We start from the raw sequence: 19,050 nt of genomic DNA, 5'->3' as shown, positions 1-19,050 counted from the left end.
TTTTTTATTTTTTGCACAATTTTTTATCAGTGCAGGTTGGTGTTGCTAACGTCACGTGTCCTGTCAGCAGGGTGGTTTAATATTCAAGTACGATTTACTGCTATGGTAAAAAAGTGTAAAGTTGGAATTGCATTTTAGTGTGATTAATGTTTTAACGAAGAGACAGGTACGTCTCAAAGCCGGTACACACTGATTACTTACTAACTTAAGAGTTCTATTTTCTAAAAGCATCTAGAAGCTTCTATAGGGCTCTAACTACCTGTTTCGAGCCCCTATTGGCTAGCAGCGTGTCCCCGAACATGCGGGGTGTAAGGTCTGGCTGTGGGCGCTGGGGGACGGAAGCGGGGGCACTCTGTTGAGGGGGGCCCTGGCTACCGGAGCGCCCGCTGGAGGCCGGGGAACCGGGGGCGGAGCCTGCGCCAGCTGGCTGGATGCTGCCCCAGCGGTTCGGAGAACTGGAAAACGAAAAATAGCATACGTAAAAAAATAATAAATATCATGTATCCAGGCGGATGAAAAATACGGTTTTTTGTTTGGTAAATATAACCGGAATCCCAGTCTTACGCTTCGGGTGCCAGTCCAGGGACTTTGAAATATAATACTGTCGACTACGTCGGAAATCGAATCCGAGACCTCTTGCATAGTTAACGCGCTGATCACTACACTACGAGAAAGATTAAAATACGGTACATAATTAATTTTTTTTATATTGGTCTAGTTTGATAGTATATTACAAATAAAAAATATCAAAATACTCCGAACTTACGTATTGTCTTTTTTCATGGTATCATTAAAAAAACTTCAACTGTAGACCGCATTTTTTTTTCCAAAATTAAAAAAAATGTAAAAAAAATTTTTTTTTGAAAACTGATTTTTCATATTAAATTTTATTTTTCAAAACTTTTGATTAATTTTGTTTTTTAACCATACCAACTTTATGCACCTTATTTAGAAATGTCCCAAAGCCTTTAATAAACAAAATTAAAAACATCTGTTTAAATCATGTTTGTAAAAAACATTTATAATTTATCTAATTACATATATATTTCCAGTAAAAATTTATCATCTCTGTATATCCCTAGGGAAAATGTCGTAATAAATAAAATCCAGTTCAAAAATTTAAGTAATGTAATTACTTAAATTTTTAAGATTAAAATATTCTTAAATTTAAGTAGAAAATTAGACTTTGATATATCGTTAGTCTTTTGGAAGAGCTTTACTTGAAAATTTAATGTTTAATCAACAAAATCTCAGCTAATTTTGTTACCTACTGAATTGAATTACTCGAGAAAACTAAAATAATTATTTTCATTCGCGTTCAAGCTTTTAAGATACCCTGGAAAAGGAATTTCATGACTACCGCGTAATTTTAATTTCAGGTAATGTATGTTATTTTGTTCAAGTTGTTCGTTAAATCTTTTTCTTACACGAAAACACAAAAAGCAGGCTTATTTTGTCACAATGTTGCTTCGTTCGTCATATATCCACCTCACTCCAACGCAATCAAAGTCGTATTTTGCTCTCGTTTCCGCTCATGCGATACAATTTTATTATTACAAAAACAAAACAAATCAGTTACAGAATAAGGACACTGAGTTTATTTATTTAACACTTCATATACATATACAATAAATATACATATAAGGGCGGGCATATTGCCTTAAGGCATTTTTTTCCTACCTACCCAAATCGTTCTGTTTGAGAAAATTACAAATACATGGACATACTGAATCTTACAATTTTATACAAAAATTAAAAACAAAGACGTATGAAACATATCGACGGCTTAATTCGTGAACTCGATAACTCCAAATTTGCAGCAAAAACGAAAAACATTTATCTAATATTAAAAAAAGTACTTTTTTATCTCTTTCAACACCTTTGTAGGCATAACCCGTGTCGAGGGATTAATTTATATTATTTTTATATTTTGTTTTAGTTACAGTGGTTGGCATCGATAATAATTTATGAACATACATGTATGCACGGATGTACACATAACTGTACATTTAAAAATGTTAATTATAAAAAAGGAAACATCGAAGACAAGGGATTTACAGAAATTATGACCTGTCATTGGGTGGTAGAAGTGGCCACTTTATACACTGTGTAATATTTACCATTCTGCCTATGTTTAAACATCCACATTTCCTCAACTCTTCTATCTGTTAAATTTTGTGGACTGAAATAGCTGAGACCTTTATCATGTGGGTAAAATTCATTCGACTGGAACATTTCAAATATAAAGAAAAGCCTGAAAGCATTTTTTTCATTTTGAATACTTTTTCTTATACCAATTTGTTTAATTAACAATTTTTCAAGTTTATCAAAATGTTGAAAATTAAACAGTGTGTAGAGTCATCACTTAAACCAACCAATAACAGATCAGAATCCCTGTTAATGCCTAGACTGCCATATTTCCTTCTAAAAAAAAATCTTTCTATCGCAACTAATTTCGATCAAAATGACTCCCTCAGGGGTTAATTCAGCCTATCTACAAACATTTGGACAGACTCAAAACATTGTTAATATAATTCCAGCCAACCAAACTTATATAAAAACAACACAAAACTTTATTTTATGATCATAAGTACACTCACGCTATGTATTATTGTTTCATCATATTCTTGTGTTAAAAAAATATTAACATCAACATTGTCATTTCGTTGAATGCAAATGATATTCGAACCGGGTTGTGGTCCCGTGGTAGTATTGTGGACTCACGGACCAAAGGTTTAAGGTTTAAATCCCACTCTACCACAACTCGATTTCCATTTTTCCAGCACAAGTTATTTACGACTTTTAGGAAATGGTCTGAAAATTTAAATATTGAGTTAATAATCAGTTTTTTTTCTCTTTTTCTTAAAAAAATTAAGTTAAATACATGTGTTGTTACCTAAATTCTTATTTCATAATGTAAAATAAAAAAATAATGAAAATTTAGGGTAGATTTCTTACAGTCCACGCGCTCTGTAGCTGAAAGACGTGCTGTAATCTAGCTCCTATCTGTTGTTGAAATCGATCATAATTGAACTAGAATCCCAACCATTTACCCGCTTTGTAGCTTCTAGACGTGTTAGAATATTTATGCATCGTACAGCGCTCTTGGGGTGATTTTCACAAAAAACGGCGCGTATAAATTACACAACTATTTATTTATTTATTAACGGCCATTATCCATGTATACAATTTATGGGGTTTAAATATTACATTAAAAGAATAGTTTAAAACATAAAAAAAAGAAGAATTGACAAACATAAGGTATTTCAAGACAAGATCTGGACTATTTATTTAGTGCTCGTTTAAATCGTTGTAAACTTAAACCAAAAAAGTCCAGATCTTGCAATACGACAAAGACGGGTCATTAGAGAATTAAGGCCATAGTTTGTTCTATGTTAATCGATGAACAGTACTTCATTGTTTCTCAACCTACGAATAAAAGAATTTTAAAATTCATTTACTTCGCCTTAGTACCATAATAGAAAAGCAGCGAGTTTTTTTAACTAATATTTTTTAACAAATTTCTGTTTTTTTCCTGTTTATGTTGGCTGAAAAACTAGTTTGATTGAACATGTTTGATTGGTGTTTAAACCTCGGACTTCTTGATCCGGATTCGCAACACTACTCATGGGACCACAAGCCGTCTCTAATTCTACGAGAAACAAGTTAAAGTATACGATAACGTAATCTCTCTAGAATCTATCTACCGAGCCTTTCGTATCGCAAGTTCGTCTAACTTCTTGACTCCAGATTCTGCCCCTTGGGGTTTTCCCAGCGATTACCCTTAGTTCTTTCATCTTTGACGTTCTGAGCAGTTATTATTTTTTTATTTTTTTTGTTCTTCCATACTATCCTCGTCTTATTGCATACACCATGTTTGATCTGAAACACGTTTTGTTTATCCTAATCTTGCTTCCAATCCGTATTTGTTAATCGTGCCATACGACATTTCATGCTGCCGAGGCTTTATTCGTTTGTTCCCTCACGTCGGAGTTAAGGACGCTGTGGCTTAAGATTTTAAAACCTTAATATTTCAAACCATTTTTTTTATTATTTCTTTTGGGTTTTTTTTTCATAAATGACAACTTGTCTAAACAATTATCTTATTACACATATTTGTTTATAAATTTGTATAAACCACTTAATTTTTTTTTAATTACACTTTGACCGGTTTCGAGGTTACTACCTCATCGTCAGGAATTTAACTAACTTATAATTACACGTACTTATAATAAAAAAAAAAAATAAAGAAAATAAATGAATAATAATAAAAAATATAAAAAAAGTGGTTTATACAAATTTATAAACAAATAAGTGTAAAATGTCATACCACAAAGTGAAAAATGTTTTTGATAACAAAAATAAATTATCTTATTCCCTACCATAAACCTGCATTTTACACAACTAATAACAACGGAATATTGTTAAAAAATCATCAAGTCAAAGTCCCTAACTTTTAATATTAGACAATATTTTGAGTTTGCCCAAATTTTTGCATACAAGGACTGGATTCAACTCCCTAGGGAGCTGTTCATATTAACATATTACAACAGAGATAAGGAACATTTAAGAGAAGATGATTTAAGATAGATGTTCAAATATGGGCAGAATGGTGATTGTTACACGGTGTGTAAAGTGGCCACTTAAATTAGCCAATGACAGGTCATAAGCCCTGTAAATGCCTAGAATTCCATAATCCCTACTTTAAGGTATTCTCCATCCCTGTTGTAATTTGTTAATCTTAATGACTCCCGAGGGGGCGAAATCCAGTATTTTGTTACATTTGGACAAACTCAAATATTGTAATAAAACCAACTGGTCCAAGAAGAAGTTTGAAAATTGGAAATTTGTTTTCAGGCATTGCCTAGAATGTGAAATAATTCAGTCAAATGAATCTCCTCACAACATAAAGGTTTCAGCTCTTTAACTTTACCAAAATCAACAAATGGATTAATTTAAGAAATATGTATGTTTAAACATAGGCAAAATGGTAAATGTAACACAGTGTGTAAAATGGCTACTTACACCAGCCATTGACAGGTCATAAGCCCTGTAGATGCCTAGACTTCTATATTACTTTCTCTTAAATGTTCTTCATCTCTGTTGTTATAGTTTAATAATATTTTTTCTGAATTCGCAAACCATCTAATAGAAAATAAAAATAATTTCAATAAGGACGATGGATTAAAAGTTCATTATGATGAAAATAAAATATAAAAATTAGACAAATTAAAAAATACAAAAGCGATTCATAATAAGAAAAGAAATCTAATAATAATCTAAAATAAACAATATTGCCTTTAGTCAACTTCTATCTCAAATTACGGTTCTCATTATTATCAGACAAGGTGACTTGATTTATTAGTTCCATACGAAGCACAATATTGATATGACAAAATAGGATAGAATTAATTATTTGAGTATACCTTGATAAAAAAGCTTGTTTAGCTTTGAAAACTGTTGGTAGAAAATAAAAGAACGGTTAAAAACAACGTTGTTTTATTTATTTTATTATAAAAAAACTTTTTGTTTTACAAACTGAGACAGATATGTTCTCATCATCAGGAATTGTCACTGTCACTATGATTGCATCGTCTGCGTAGCATGTGATGTTAATGACCTTGTCTTCCTTAATTTTAGATTAACCACTTCTGTTAATTAAATATGTGTTTATAAGTTAATTTTTATAAAGTCCCAAATGAGGTTTTGTCTCCTGGGAACGTAATTGACTTGTATGATGCTTCGTATTTTATAATTTACAAATAAATAAATATATTTTTAGAAGAATAGGTACAAAGGCGTATTGATAATCAAACTATCTAGCGCTAGATGGCAGCACAAACACAGAAAAGATTTATTTTTTCCAAATTGCAATCTGTCGAACGGCAGCTGTTAAAATGTCACCCAAATTGAATCATCACAAACAACTTTTGTGTTTCTTGAAAAATTTGAAAAAGCGAATTTTGTGCAGTGATTAAACACTATTATTTGAAAGGGAAAACGGCAAAAGAGACAAAAGAAAAGCTCGATAAACATTACGGTGAGTCTGTTTCGTCAGATTAAAGGGTAAAATATTGGATTGCTGAATTTAAACGCGGCCGAACAAGCACTGCAACAATATCATAAACAGGAAGGCCAAAAGAGGTGGTAACTGAAGAAAATATCAAGAAAATCCTCGATATAGTTATGAATGATCGCTGAGTGAAGTTGCGTGAGATTTTTGAAATAGTAAACATCTCATATGAACGTGTGTTCAACATTTTGCATGAACATTTGCATATGAAAAAGCTATCGGCAAGATGGGTGCCGCGTTTGCTCAGTGACAAACAAAAACGAGTTCGAGAGACCACTTCACAGTAGTGTTTGGACATGATAAAGCGTAATCTTGTTAATTTTTGACATCGATTAATAACTGTTGATGAAACGTGGGTGCACCACTATACACCTGAAACCAAAAATCAATCAAAACAATGGGTAGACGCTAGTCGAAGTGCTCCGAAGAAGGCAAAGGCAGTGAAATCGGCTGGCAAGGTTATGGCCACTGTATTTTGAGATGCACTCGGAATGTTGCTCATTGATTACCTTAAAAAAGACCTACAATCACAGAAAAATATTATCGTGCAATATTGAATCAATTTAATGATACAATCGAGGAAAAACGACCACATTTAAAGAAGAAAAAGTGATTTTTCTTCAAGACAACGCACCGGTTTACACAGCATTAGATACGATGCTAAAATTACGTGAAATTCACTTCGAATGGTTGATCCACCTTATAGTTTAGATTTAGCTCCTAGTGACTTTTTCCTATTTCCAAACTTGAAAAAATGGCTCACAGGAAAAAGATTCAGCCCAAACATAGAAGTGATAACCGAAACTAACGCGTATTTTGAGAGTTTCCCGAAATCGTATTGTTCAGATAGTATTAAAAAGTTGGAATATCGTCTTACTAAGTGTGTCGAAATAAAAGGAGACTATGTTGAGAAATAAATGATTTTTGAAAAAAAAAAAGTTTTTTTTCTACTTAGGTACTTCATTTTTAATCCGCCCTCGTATACGTGTATAAACGTACTTTATGAATATAGTTGCAAAAGAAGTCACGCATCGTATTTTTAAGAAATCTTTGTGTTAGAAGAACCTTCTGAAGAGGGGAATCGTTATGATCTTATCTGAATTATAGTGTCTGAGACTCGACAAAATATGGAACTATTGGGTGGTTGCAAACACATTTAAAGCAAAATTTGAAAATATTGCATTTTGTTGTGGCCGAGGTCAATCATATGAATATTACGCAATTTATGATCACTTAAAACAATAAATAACATGTTATAAGTGACCATAACGTTAAAACGATATATAAAGCGATTACATACTAGAGTTTTAATTACAAATGATAATTATAATCAGTTCAACGTCGATTTTTAAGAAAGATAGGCTGGAGGTTGGGCTTATCCAGAAACTAATATACGTATAAATGATTAACATTTTACAACAGAGATGAAAAACATTCAAGAGAAGGTAATATAGAAGTCTAGGCATCTACAGAGCTTATGACCTGTTAATGGCTGGTTTAAGTGGCCACTTTACACACTGTGTAACATTTACCATTCTGCCTATATTTGAACATTATATTCCTTAAATTCTTTCATCTGTTGATGTTTGTGAAGTTAAAGAGCTGAAACCTTTATTTATGTGGGTGAGATTCATCAAATTGAATTATTTCACCTACATACTAGGCAACGCCTGAAAATATTATTTTTTCAATTTCTATACTTCTTCATGGACTGGTGTTGATAAATTACCTGGTCCATGAAGAAGTATAGAAATTGAAAAAATAATATTTTCAGGCGTTGCCTAGTATGTAGGTGAAATAATTCAATTAGATGAATCTCACCCGCTTAAATAAAGATTTCAGCTCTTTAACTTCACAAACATCAACAAATGAAAGAATTGAAGGAATATAGATGTTCAAATATAAGCAGAATGGTGAATGTTACACAGTGTGTAATGTTTACGTATAATGAGTGAGAAACTAGCTTAAATATACTCGTACCTTCTCCTTAAGACCGTCAAAATAAATTCGACCTTCTCGTCCAATTCAACAATTTTACTTCAACCACTGATGCGCCTGAACTATTGAGCTCAATAAAATTAAATATTCTTACTAAAAACCTCAGACAAAACTTACTCTTTCATACCGATAACCATAGATTTAACTATGATTTTCAATTTTCTATGCCAAAAATTTTTAAGTCTGCCAACAAACATACCAGTCTTGGTTTTTTTGATAGCAGGTTGTCTTCTTTCATACGATCACTGAATCAAATTTAATTATACACACCTCTCTCCCGTTTCCACTGCCACCAAGTCTACTAAGTACCATTGTGTCTTTCTAATTTCTTTTATAATAATTTTCAATGTTTAAATATGTCCTTAAAAATGCCCATTGGGCGTATATATAAATAAATAACTAAATTTGTTTTCTCTTGTTCGAAATAATAAAAAAGGAAACGCTGATCTAGGGTTAATCCGTATGGATCCGCTGGCAAAAAGATTTTTGAAAACCGAGTAAACAAAAAGCTTATCTTTTCATATGTTCTTTTTCATTATTATAACATTAATGTCAAATGTTTTTACATGTGGAATTATGTAGAATAGCTTATCACTGGTAAGTTTTTTCTTATTTAGTATAATGGCTGTTTTTTTATCTTAGTAAATAAATAAATGTATTTTTAATTTTGGCCTGGTAGATAAATAATACAGTTTTGAGAGTGAAAGAGAACCAGAACCTTGGACGAGCGTTTATAAATAGATAAAAACTCTGAGGTAAAAACCCTAAAAAGGGGAAATCAGGTAGAGCTAATTTCACCGTATTTGTCTACCATTCTTGAGGTTCTGGGTTTCTGGGAGTGCGAAAGTAAAATATTAATTTTAAAGGTTTTTTGGAACTGCAATATTTCATTGATCATAGACGTAAAACTGAAGCGTAAGAATTATCAGTATGACCACCTTACCCTAAAGTAACATATGTTCGTACTAAGCTGTATTTTGGTTACATTTGCAGTGCCCTATGAACCACGTGGTGTGTAAAGGGTATAAAATAATATTTTTGTCATTAATTTTCAAAATACAGATCTTTTAGAAAAATAAGTTAGTAAAAGTGTGAATAACAGCAGTGGAAATGATTCAATGAAATATAATAATCACGAATAGGTAACAAAATATTTTTTTTACATAATATATCTACTAGATGTAGGTATTTATAATATTATATGTAATATTACACAGTGCGTTGACTGGTTTGTCCGCCTCGTGGTCTTATGGTGAGCGTGTTTGCCTACTTTGCAAGAGGTTTTGGGTTATATTGCTGAAATAAAATACTTTTTGAAATATTTTTTTTAAAAAACAACAATTTTTAAATTAGCATTAGGAAGCGCATGATAACAAGTTTGACAGAAAACCATTTGTTTACATGACCCAAACGAAATTTTATGAGCTCCTCAAACCTGACAAAATCATCACGGGAGATCGATATTCACTAAAATGGATGTGTTTGAGCCGACCATTGAAGAAAAAATAGTCGCAGAACAAAGAAAGGCATAGAAAAAGTAGTTTTGTAGCATGACCCCACTCGTGACATGTTGCAAAGCCAGTCAAAACATACTTGGATGCCTCAAATGATAAGTCCTATCTCACCCGACGTATTTACTGGACATTGCTTCTTTCAATTACCACTTGTTCCGATCGATGACTCATAGTCTGGTTGAGTAACACTTCCGTCCCCATGACGATGCCAAATTGTGGATAAACCTCAAAAGATGGGTCGTCCTTTTGAGATGGTATTCGTATGCTGCCAGAAAAATGGGAGAAATTAATCGCTAGCAATGGACAATACTTTCAATGACATATTCTTTACTAATCAAAAAAATAAGGCATTTGTTTTCGCAAAAAAACAGCAAGAACTTATTCACATTCTAATAAATCATCTTATGTATGAAGCGTATGTCAAATCGAAAATATGTCATATGCAACAACTATGGGAAACAGGAGACCAAATTGACTACTACGACAGCAAAATAAAATATTGAAGCTAGTAAATGACCTCCCGTATCTTACACCAATTTAAACAAGACATAAAAATGAAGAATTATGAAAAACAAGATATTGTTTAATGGATCCACATATGTGGATGATTTTAGCGTGCTCCTTAATTCAACCGAAGTCGGATGTCATGTTAACGGCGTCTGCGCTAACAATATTAGTTATGCAGATGATATGGTATTATTGACTCCATCTATTTATTGTATGAGATTGTTGTTCAATATTTGCGAAAAATATGCAATTGACCACAAAATGATAAACAATGCCAAAAAATCTGCCGTACTTTTATTTAAACACAAGAGGTCATTTTTTTAATTCGTGCACCTATCACCACCTGTATTCCTGGACAACAACAGTTTAACCGTAACTGCAAAAGTCAAGTATCTAAGGTATATACTAACTGATGGTTGAAAAGATGATCAGGACATAAAGAGACAGAAAAGATCCATTAATGTCAGGGCCTCTATGCTAGCAAGACGCGTCTTTCAGTGCAGTGACGAAGTGAAGAAAATCATCTTTACATCGTATTTGACGTCCATGTATACAGCGGAACTATGGAACAATTATACGCAAGCACCATGGAATAAATTAAGGTTCACGTATAATAATTCATACAGGCAATTATTCGGACTGCCTAGGTACTGCAGTGCCTCCGAAATGTTTATAGCTGGACGGGTGAACACCTTCGCTGCCCTACTTCACCAAAGAGCCTGGAGCCTATGGGAACGACTAAATAGCTCTAATAATGCGTTTCTCCAAGCCACTGCAGGGTGGATCCATTCACCGCTGTTTGTTCGATGGCGGGATATGCTACGGCCACCATAAGTGCTTCACATGTAAAATTTTGTTTTATGTATATGTTTATATGGTAGAATTGACTCTGCGCTATGTAGCCATTTTACTGGAATAAAAAAAAAAAAAAACAAACAATTAAATTTTAATCAACATTTTCAACTAGAATATTTGAATTTTTTTTCACAGGTTAGCCAATGATTTTATTATAGACAAAGAATTACAACTTGAGAAAAAATGTAATAAACATGGACATAAAAAAAATATCAGAACAATATCACTTACAACATTCCAAAACGAGAAAAGGATAATGAGACAAATAAATCAGGGATTGAAATTAAACAATAAATGACTAGACAAAACTAAACCAAAGACTCAGAGAAACTTTTCAAGATTTATATAAAAACTATTACTATCAACAACAGCGTATGAATATAGAAGGAATGTATATTTGACCACACATTTTTATCGATTGTTGCGCGGTATGATCGATGATTCTGAAATTATGATGAGCATTGGTTTGTATGTTCCTGATAATTACCTAAAACAGCGTCAGCATAGATTGTTTCATATTCCGATATTCAAGACCAACCTGCCTATGGTTATGCCTGTTAGAAGGGCTACCGCTATGCTGAACAACATCGCTCTGGATATTGATCTGTTCCATGTATCCGAAGGAGTTTTCCGGAGCAGGATTCTCATACTACTTTGACATGAGTCTCTTTCGTGTATTTTTTTTTCTTTTTTATAATATGTACGTTTTGAATGTAATTTTGTTATGTATATGTTATTTTTAAAATAAATTAATTGAATTGAATTGAATTGAATATAAAATTTTATATATTTTAAATGAATGTAATAATCCGTAAGGGTCAATGAATAATTTTCAAATATATATTTTTTTAAATGCATAACTCCACTTCATTCATCATCAGAATTATTATGAACATTTTTGAATACCCTATGGTTGATAGATCCTGCGTTCTACGTATCATTCAGACTAGAGCAGTTTATTTTATCGTAGGTTTTATTTACAGGATCCTCGTTCCGGGCAGAGGAAGGGAGAAATGTTGGAATGGGAGAAGATACAGACAAGTGGTACACAATTTAAGAGAGGAGATGAGTTTTCCAAAGAGAATGCGGAATTGCGTATAAACTCTTTAGACTCTGAAGATGTACTCACACTCGTTTAGCAAAACTCATTAAAAATAGTGGAATAGTTCAGAATAATGCAATCGTATTTTTACTAGAAACATTGAAAAAGCATCCGTTTTATATCAATTTTCTCTCGAACCGAAAGTAAAAAATTGAATATCCGTATATTTATGCTACGAGGATGTTAAAAGTGATAGTATGTAATGGCAAAAGTCCCAAATTTTCGTTTTTAAAAGGCCATTTATGCATGGACAATACAATATTAAATCTCTTCGTTCTAGCAACGAGAGAACCCTTTTAATACCCTTTCATTGCTATAATTTTCCTGCCTCTTCTTTCACAGTAGTTACTGCTTGATTGTGGAATAATCTACCCACCAATGTTAGAGACGCCACTTCTTTATTAACATTTAAGTCAAGATTGAAATGCCACTATCTAAATATTTAAGTTGTTCCTTTATCCTTCTTCTTTCCTTCCCATCCCCTTTCCTCTCTTCATTGTATAGTGGTAATTTTTTGTGTATTTTTGTTTTCTTAATCTTTGTTTTAAATTTTTTATTAAATTGTCAGATTAAATATGTCCATTTACTTGTAGTTTTCTAAAACTGAACGGTTTGGGCAGGTAGAAAGAAATTGTCTTAAGGCAATATACCCGCCCTTATATGTATATAAACTGTTTGTGCATAAAAAGTGTTAAAAGAATAAATTAAATATTGTTTTGTCCTAGGAGTTGACCATTATTCACTTGTAAACAGCAATTTGTAGGACTAAACATTGTTCCGAGATATTATCATGGAGATAGGCAGGCTATCTTCGTGGAATAATTGAGCGTAAACCTGCAGAAAGCATCCAATTATAGAAAAGTGAAACTAAAAGTGAAACTTGGAATGTTTTTGACTTTGACCAACGATAAACAATGAATAAATAAGTTTTCAATATTACACACAAGAACCCTTTTATGTTTTTGACCAGTTAAATTGATTAAATATACTTATTTTATGGTATTCTATTAGATTTTTCTCGTGAGAAATGCCGTTTTTGTGATCGACACTGTTTTCAAAAGGTGATTATTACAGTTTTTTGAGCGGTCTGGCTGTTTTAAAAAGAACATTACTAAAAGACTTTACTGCACCCGATAACACCAATATCTTATTTTTCCAAAGTTGTGGACTGGCTGCTTTCAGCAGAACTACTTTCAATTTATACCCCCTCAACTGCGGGCGGCCGCATTGTCTTCCGTGAACACGGACGGAGATGACCTTATGACAATAGCGATTTGCTGTTGTCTCAAACTTGAAATGAAGGCAGAAAAAAATCATTTCTATTATTTAGTTCTTTCTTTGACATTTTTTATTTATCTTGGTATGAAATAAATGATGCGCCCTCGTGTATTCATTTTTGCAGCGCTCACGTGTGAACAGCTGAACGGTAACCAAATGTTCATATTGCTCTACGCAGTCGAAGTTGTTCTCAAAGCTGGGACAGAACAATATTGTCCTATCTTTTGCATTGTCCCCATGTAAACGATATTTTAATTACAAACATAAGTATCCAAAAATAATGTTCCTAAATATACGCACAATTAACGGCAAGATACTTTAAAATATAAGTGTTGCCTTAAAAGCATTTTTTACTATGTTTTTCACTTTGTTCACTACGTTTATAATTGTTTGTATATATAGATTAGTGTTTTTATATACATTTTTGACTGTCTTAGAACAATATAAATAACCCCGGTTAGATAGCTAAAGCAACTTTGTTCAATAAATTGTAATTATGTGTATTTATTATTATATGATATAATTTGATAATAAATAAATAAATTTTGAAAACTGTGCAGTTCTCCTTAGTACAAATAACCCTAGTGAGAAGAACTCTTAAAATATTTTTATACCAACAAAATCGTATGGGATAATCATTCAAAAAAATAAAAAATCTGAATAGTTCTCGCAATATTTTTTAAAATCAAATTTCGTGAACATCTGTGGCCTTATGCTGTAAATTATTCGTTTCGTAAATTCATTCGTATCGTATGAGACGGAACAACAGCAAAATATGGTTTTGATTGCGCTAGAATGAAATGGAACGAACAAACTTACTTACAAAACGAAATTGTGACAGAAGAAGCCCACTGACCCAAAAATCTGAAAAGTAAAGATCTAGAATTTTCTTTGTCATTACGCACACGTTTCTCTTAAACAAATGTTGTAATTTCGAAAACTTAGTTTTCGTTGGACATATTTCTATGCTTATAAATATTTATTAAATTTGCAAAAGTTGACCTCAAACATAAGTTTTTCGGGTCGGAGAAGTGACGTAAAATTATCCATAGTAGAAAAGGTTCAAAATACTTAGCACAATTGTTAAAACTGGGTCCCGTGGTAGAATTGTAAACTCACGGACCGGGGTTCAAATCCCACTCTACCACTAAATATGTTGTCCATTAAGATCTTCGAAAATGACAAGAGTACCCTGATACAATTATATTAAACATTATATTGAAAGAAAGAGATGTTAGCTAATTAGATCACTAGGCAAGACACACATAATTTTATAATTTAAATAAGGTGAAAAGAGCCAGTGATTAGCATATCATTTCCTAACCTCAGGTTCCCACACAGTCACTCAAGGGAGTTTTTTCACACATAATATTGAATGTTAAATAGAAGAAAAATAAAGAGGAAAGACATGAAAATAAAATAAACAAAACATCTTCGTTTTTAACGACTCATCTTTATTTTTTCTACAGACAAGTTTCAAAGCTAAACAAGCTTCTTTATCAAGGTAAACTCACTAATAACTTAACACTGATGAAGAAGCTTGTCTATCTTGAAAACCGGTAGGTAAAAAAAATAAAAAATAGGTGGTTAAATCAGAGCTGTTTTTATTTATTTAATAAAAATGAATAACTACGAAGTTAAAGCTTTGAATATAATTTTTTTTAAGGTCGTGATTTAAAAATGCGCTGTAATTTGGAATGGTGGAGAAGTTTTGAACAAGATGATTACATTAAACTACAGTGTTTTGAGTATGTCCAAATGTTGGATACAGACTAGCTGTTTTACTTCACAAAAATCCTGAGGAAATGTGTTTGTTTGAACTAAGGCAAAATGGTGAATGTTACACAGTGTGTAAAGTGGCCACTTAAACCAGCCAATGACTGGTAATAAGCCATGTAATTCCTAGACTTGTGTATTCCCTTATCAAACGCGTTTCCCCTCTGTGGCAACAAATAGAAAAGATGTAAAGATCAAATACGAGTACAAAATAAAAATATCTTACCCAACATCTGTTTCAACTGTCTCAGTATACGCCAGCGGGAACCACCCTGTCAACTGTGTCCTCAAATTCTCTCCAAACTGCCATCCCTTAGTGCGTTCTCCGAGCAAAGCCAGAACGTCCCCTTCCAGGAAGCTCAGCTGGTTGTCTCCCGAGGATAGGTACGCGTACAGCGCGCGGGCTAGAGGCGGCGCAGGCTGCGGGGGCGCAGCCTGCGGCACGGGGGTGTGCGCCGGCAGGGGGGCGTGCTGCCACGGAGGGCGCTGGCTGGGCAGGGCCATGGAGCGTGGGCGGCGAGTCGGTGTTGCGTTGAGAGATTCTGAAATAAATAAAAATTAGTCAGTCATAGACAATATGGAAGTTATTGGCATGATAAAGAAAAATTAATACCACAAAATTGATATTAATCATTACTACGTATTTTTTTCGCAAAGTATCAATAAAAAGTAACGTATTAATGTTTGCATATTGAATATCATATTAATATTATGATGTATTTATTATTATTACTTTCTTTACAGAAACAATCAGTCGACATTAATATAAAAACTTAAAAAAGATACTGTTTAAAGACAGACCAGCGAAGTTTCTAAATAAAAATTATACACATTAAATTGTGGTACAACAAAAGGATGGGTTTATGTGTATTTGTATGAGAGTAGGTGTAGAGGTGTGTTTTATAAATAATTAGATACAATTACACCTTCTTGTCATATTTTAAGTATTTGGTGGTACAAATAAAAACCAATAAAAGTACAAATTGTTTAACAAGTCAAAAAATCTGCTACAAAATCATTACATGTTATTGCAGTCTCTTTGTATTGCTGTTTTTGTAAAGGTTTTACTCCACAATTTCTACCTTTACAAGAACAACATGACAAAAAGACTTGACTTATTAGCTTCATATATTTTTATTCAATATAAAGAGGGCATTGTAAAAAATAAAATAGGATAATATTCATCAGTAAATTAAACCTTAGCAACTTTTAAACCTGAAATGGTTGAAAACAGAGTTGTTTTATTTTTTATTTAATTATTTATCTTTGCTGTGCCAGGAATACATGAATATTTTGTAAATTTTTCAATTGTTAGACTGCACTGGCTCAAAATGGGCGTGGAAAAATAGGTAAGCTTCGTTTTTCCTTTTTTTTCAGTTTTTAGATTAAAAATTCTTACGCCGATAAAATCAAAACAACTTGGATTATTTGAATGCTGCAAAAATCAGTTTAATTTTTTGTATTTTACTTACCTACACTTAAATAATACCGATTGCAAACTTACTTTTTTGGTCTACAACTGTTATAATTTTTCAAAAACATTAAATTTAATACCAATCTACTTTTATGTAGTATTTTATAAATATTTTAATATATAAAATTTATGATGTAATAGAATACTTTATTATTTTTGGTTTTTAAAACGTGTTTATTGAACCTACCAACCTATTGAATTGTTATAACATGGTAAAACATGAAATGTTTGAATTTAATTTACTAAAAATTAAGGTCAAAAATTAAAGAAATTTGGAGAGAAGCAGATATTTAACTTTATTATTATTATAATTATATACATATGTTATTATTTCGTTTCTTTTACATTTATTATATTGAACGTAATTTAAATTATTGTGTTAAGTGTAAACAATTTTTTTGGTGTGTGCATGAGTTTCTTACACTAATATACAAAGAGATTGGCAATATATGTGTACATACTGTTTGTTTACCTAATAAAATAAATAAATAAATAATTGACATGTCATTTAAATGGCGTATGAAATCAAAATAATTGAATTATAATAAATAAGCACAAAGTTTGTGCATGAAATATAAATTTAAAGTATTTTTAACCAATGCATATTTTAACAAGTAGTAATTAAACCGCAATTACCTATTGGCACAATGTGTACAGCAACAACGTTATTAGTTAAAAACATATTAAAAGTTGATACAGTGCTTTATTTATTTAGTTTTTTATTGCTTAGTTCTTGGCATGAACACTTGACAAACTTACTACTATGCTCTATTTTTTATAAATTTATTGATATCATTCTAACTTTGCTAGAATTCCACTCGTCCATGCGCTTTGTAGCTGCACGATGATTGGTTATCTAGCTTTCATATACCAACTTAAAAATACCTAAATTTTATAAATGGGGTCTAGAATTCCAATCGTATATGCGCTTAGTAGCTGCAAGACGCGTTGTAATCTTACTCCTTTTTATTATTCATGTTATTTTTTATTTTTTTTAGTATCATTAATACACTAAATTTATTTGTCAATTTTAAAATGTGTAAATGGGAGCTAAATTTCTAACTGTCTATGCGCTCTGTAGCTGCAAGACGTCCTGTAATCTAGCTCCTATCTGTTATAATTTTTTATTGATCTTAATTGAAAACGAGGAACTAGAATCCCAACCGTCCATGCGCTCTGTAGCTGCAAGACGTACTGGGATATTTATTAATTGTACAGCGCCCTTGAGGTGATTTTCACAAAAATGGTGCTATATAAATTATCCAACTATATATATATATAAAACTAATAAAACAACTTCGGACAAATTTTATTCTCAACACAATCGGTTATGAGAAATTATAAAACGTATTAATATTACAAGTGTATTTTGATGAATACTCTTGCGATTGAAATATTTCTCAAGTTACCATCTTCCAGAGAGTGCGTGCTGGAGTTGATGTTGAAGTCGGACTTAGCGCGGGACATGTGCGCCGGTGACGGGCTGGCCGCGCGGTCCAGCGAGCGCACGTCCAGGCAGGAAGCGTCCATGCTGCGCGTCTTGCGGAGCTGCGAGCTCATGGACAGGCGCTCCAGCTCGTCGGCGGACACTGCGCCGCGGTCGCCGCGCCCGCCGGGGCTGGCGTACACGTCCTCGTCGGCCCAGAAGGACACTTGCTGAAATCGATCGTAACGCCATATTAAAAACATCAAATTTGCCTTTGAGATGTGATGCTAGAGGCTTATACTAAGAATACCCTAGACCGCGAGACAAACCAACACCCCCATTCTTCAGGAACTGAAGCTGAGGGACAGACTCTAGACCATATACTCATATTAATGATATTATTAATCAGGCATACAAAATGCTTGGTTTTTTAATGCGAATGCGACTTCAAAAATATTAAAACATTAACACTGCTTTTTAACACATATGTGAGAAGTCAATTAGAGTGTGCTTCTATTATATGGAATCCCAATATAAAATATTTATTTATATATACGGCGAGTGTTTATTTTTTCTGGAGTTTAGCAAAGTTTTATTTAAAAATTTCTCTGGTATTTTTAATTTTTTCAAAGATTTTTTTTTAAAATTTGAACGTTAGAATTCAAACAAACATGTTTATTTTATCATTAAAAACATCAGTTTCTCAATAAAGAAATTGTCAATGATGTAAATTAACATAGCTATTTTCTTTAAATCATACTTTTTATGTTATTAAGATTTTTACCATTATTTTTCCCTAAAACTTGGAATACACCATAAAACAATTTTTTTAATGTAATACAAAATTCAAATCACGGATGTAAGGATTCATAAGATCTTCTTAGGAATTGATTTTATATTGAAGAATAATAAGTATTTAACATTACATGTGCCACTTTGGAGAACATTGATAAAAAATGTCGTTTGAGGTAATTGTGGTGTTACGATATATTTTTCGAGATCGTTTCACTTATGTAATATTTTTATATTATGTGTTTGTTTAAATAA

At 32.3% G+C, this 19,050-nt stretch overlaps 1 protein-coding gene across 1 annotated transcript in view; it reads right to left on the bottom strand.

The window, feature by feature from the left end:
• The window catches only part of LOC148275004 (uncharacterized), a 165,761-nt gene that overhangs the window by 12,368 nt on the left and 134,343 nt on the right, over positions 1-19,050 (bottom strand). The window contains exons 7-9 of the mRNA XM_088236283.1: positions 17,987-18,233; positions 15,330-15,645; positions 260-455 (exon numbers count right to left, since the gene is read on the bottom strand). Coding sequence (XP_088092409.1) covers positions 260-455; positions 15,330-15,645; positions 17,987-18,233 — 759 coding nt within the window. The remainder of the gene's footprint in view (positions 1-259; positions 456-15,329; positions 15,646-17,986; positions 18,234-19,050) is intronic.

The sequence above is a fragment of the Micrasema longulum genome, unplaced genomic scaffold (assembly GCF_059751315.1).
Source record: "Micrasema longulum isolate JH-2025_06_02 unplaced genomic scaffold, ASM5975131v1 h1tg001532l, whole genome shotgun sequence".
NCBI lineage: Eukaryota > Metazoa > Arthropoda > Insecta > Trichoptera > Brachycentridae > Micrasema > Micrasema longulum.
The sequence above is the reverse complement of the archived record's forward strand: the minus strand, read 5'-3'. Positions and strand labels throughout refer to the sequence as shown.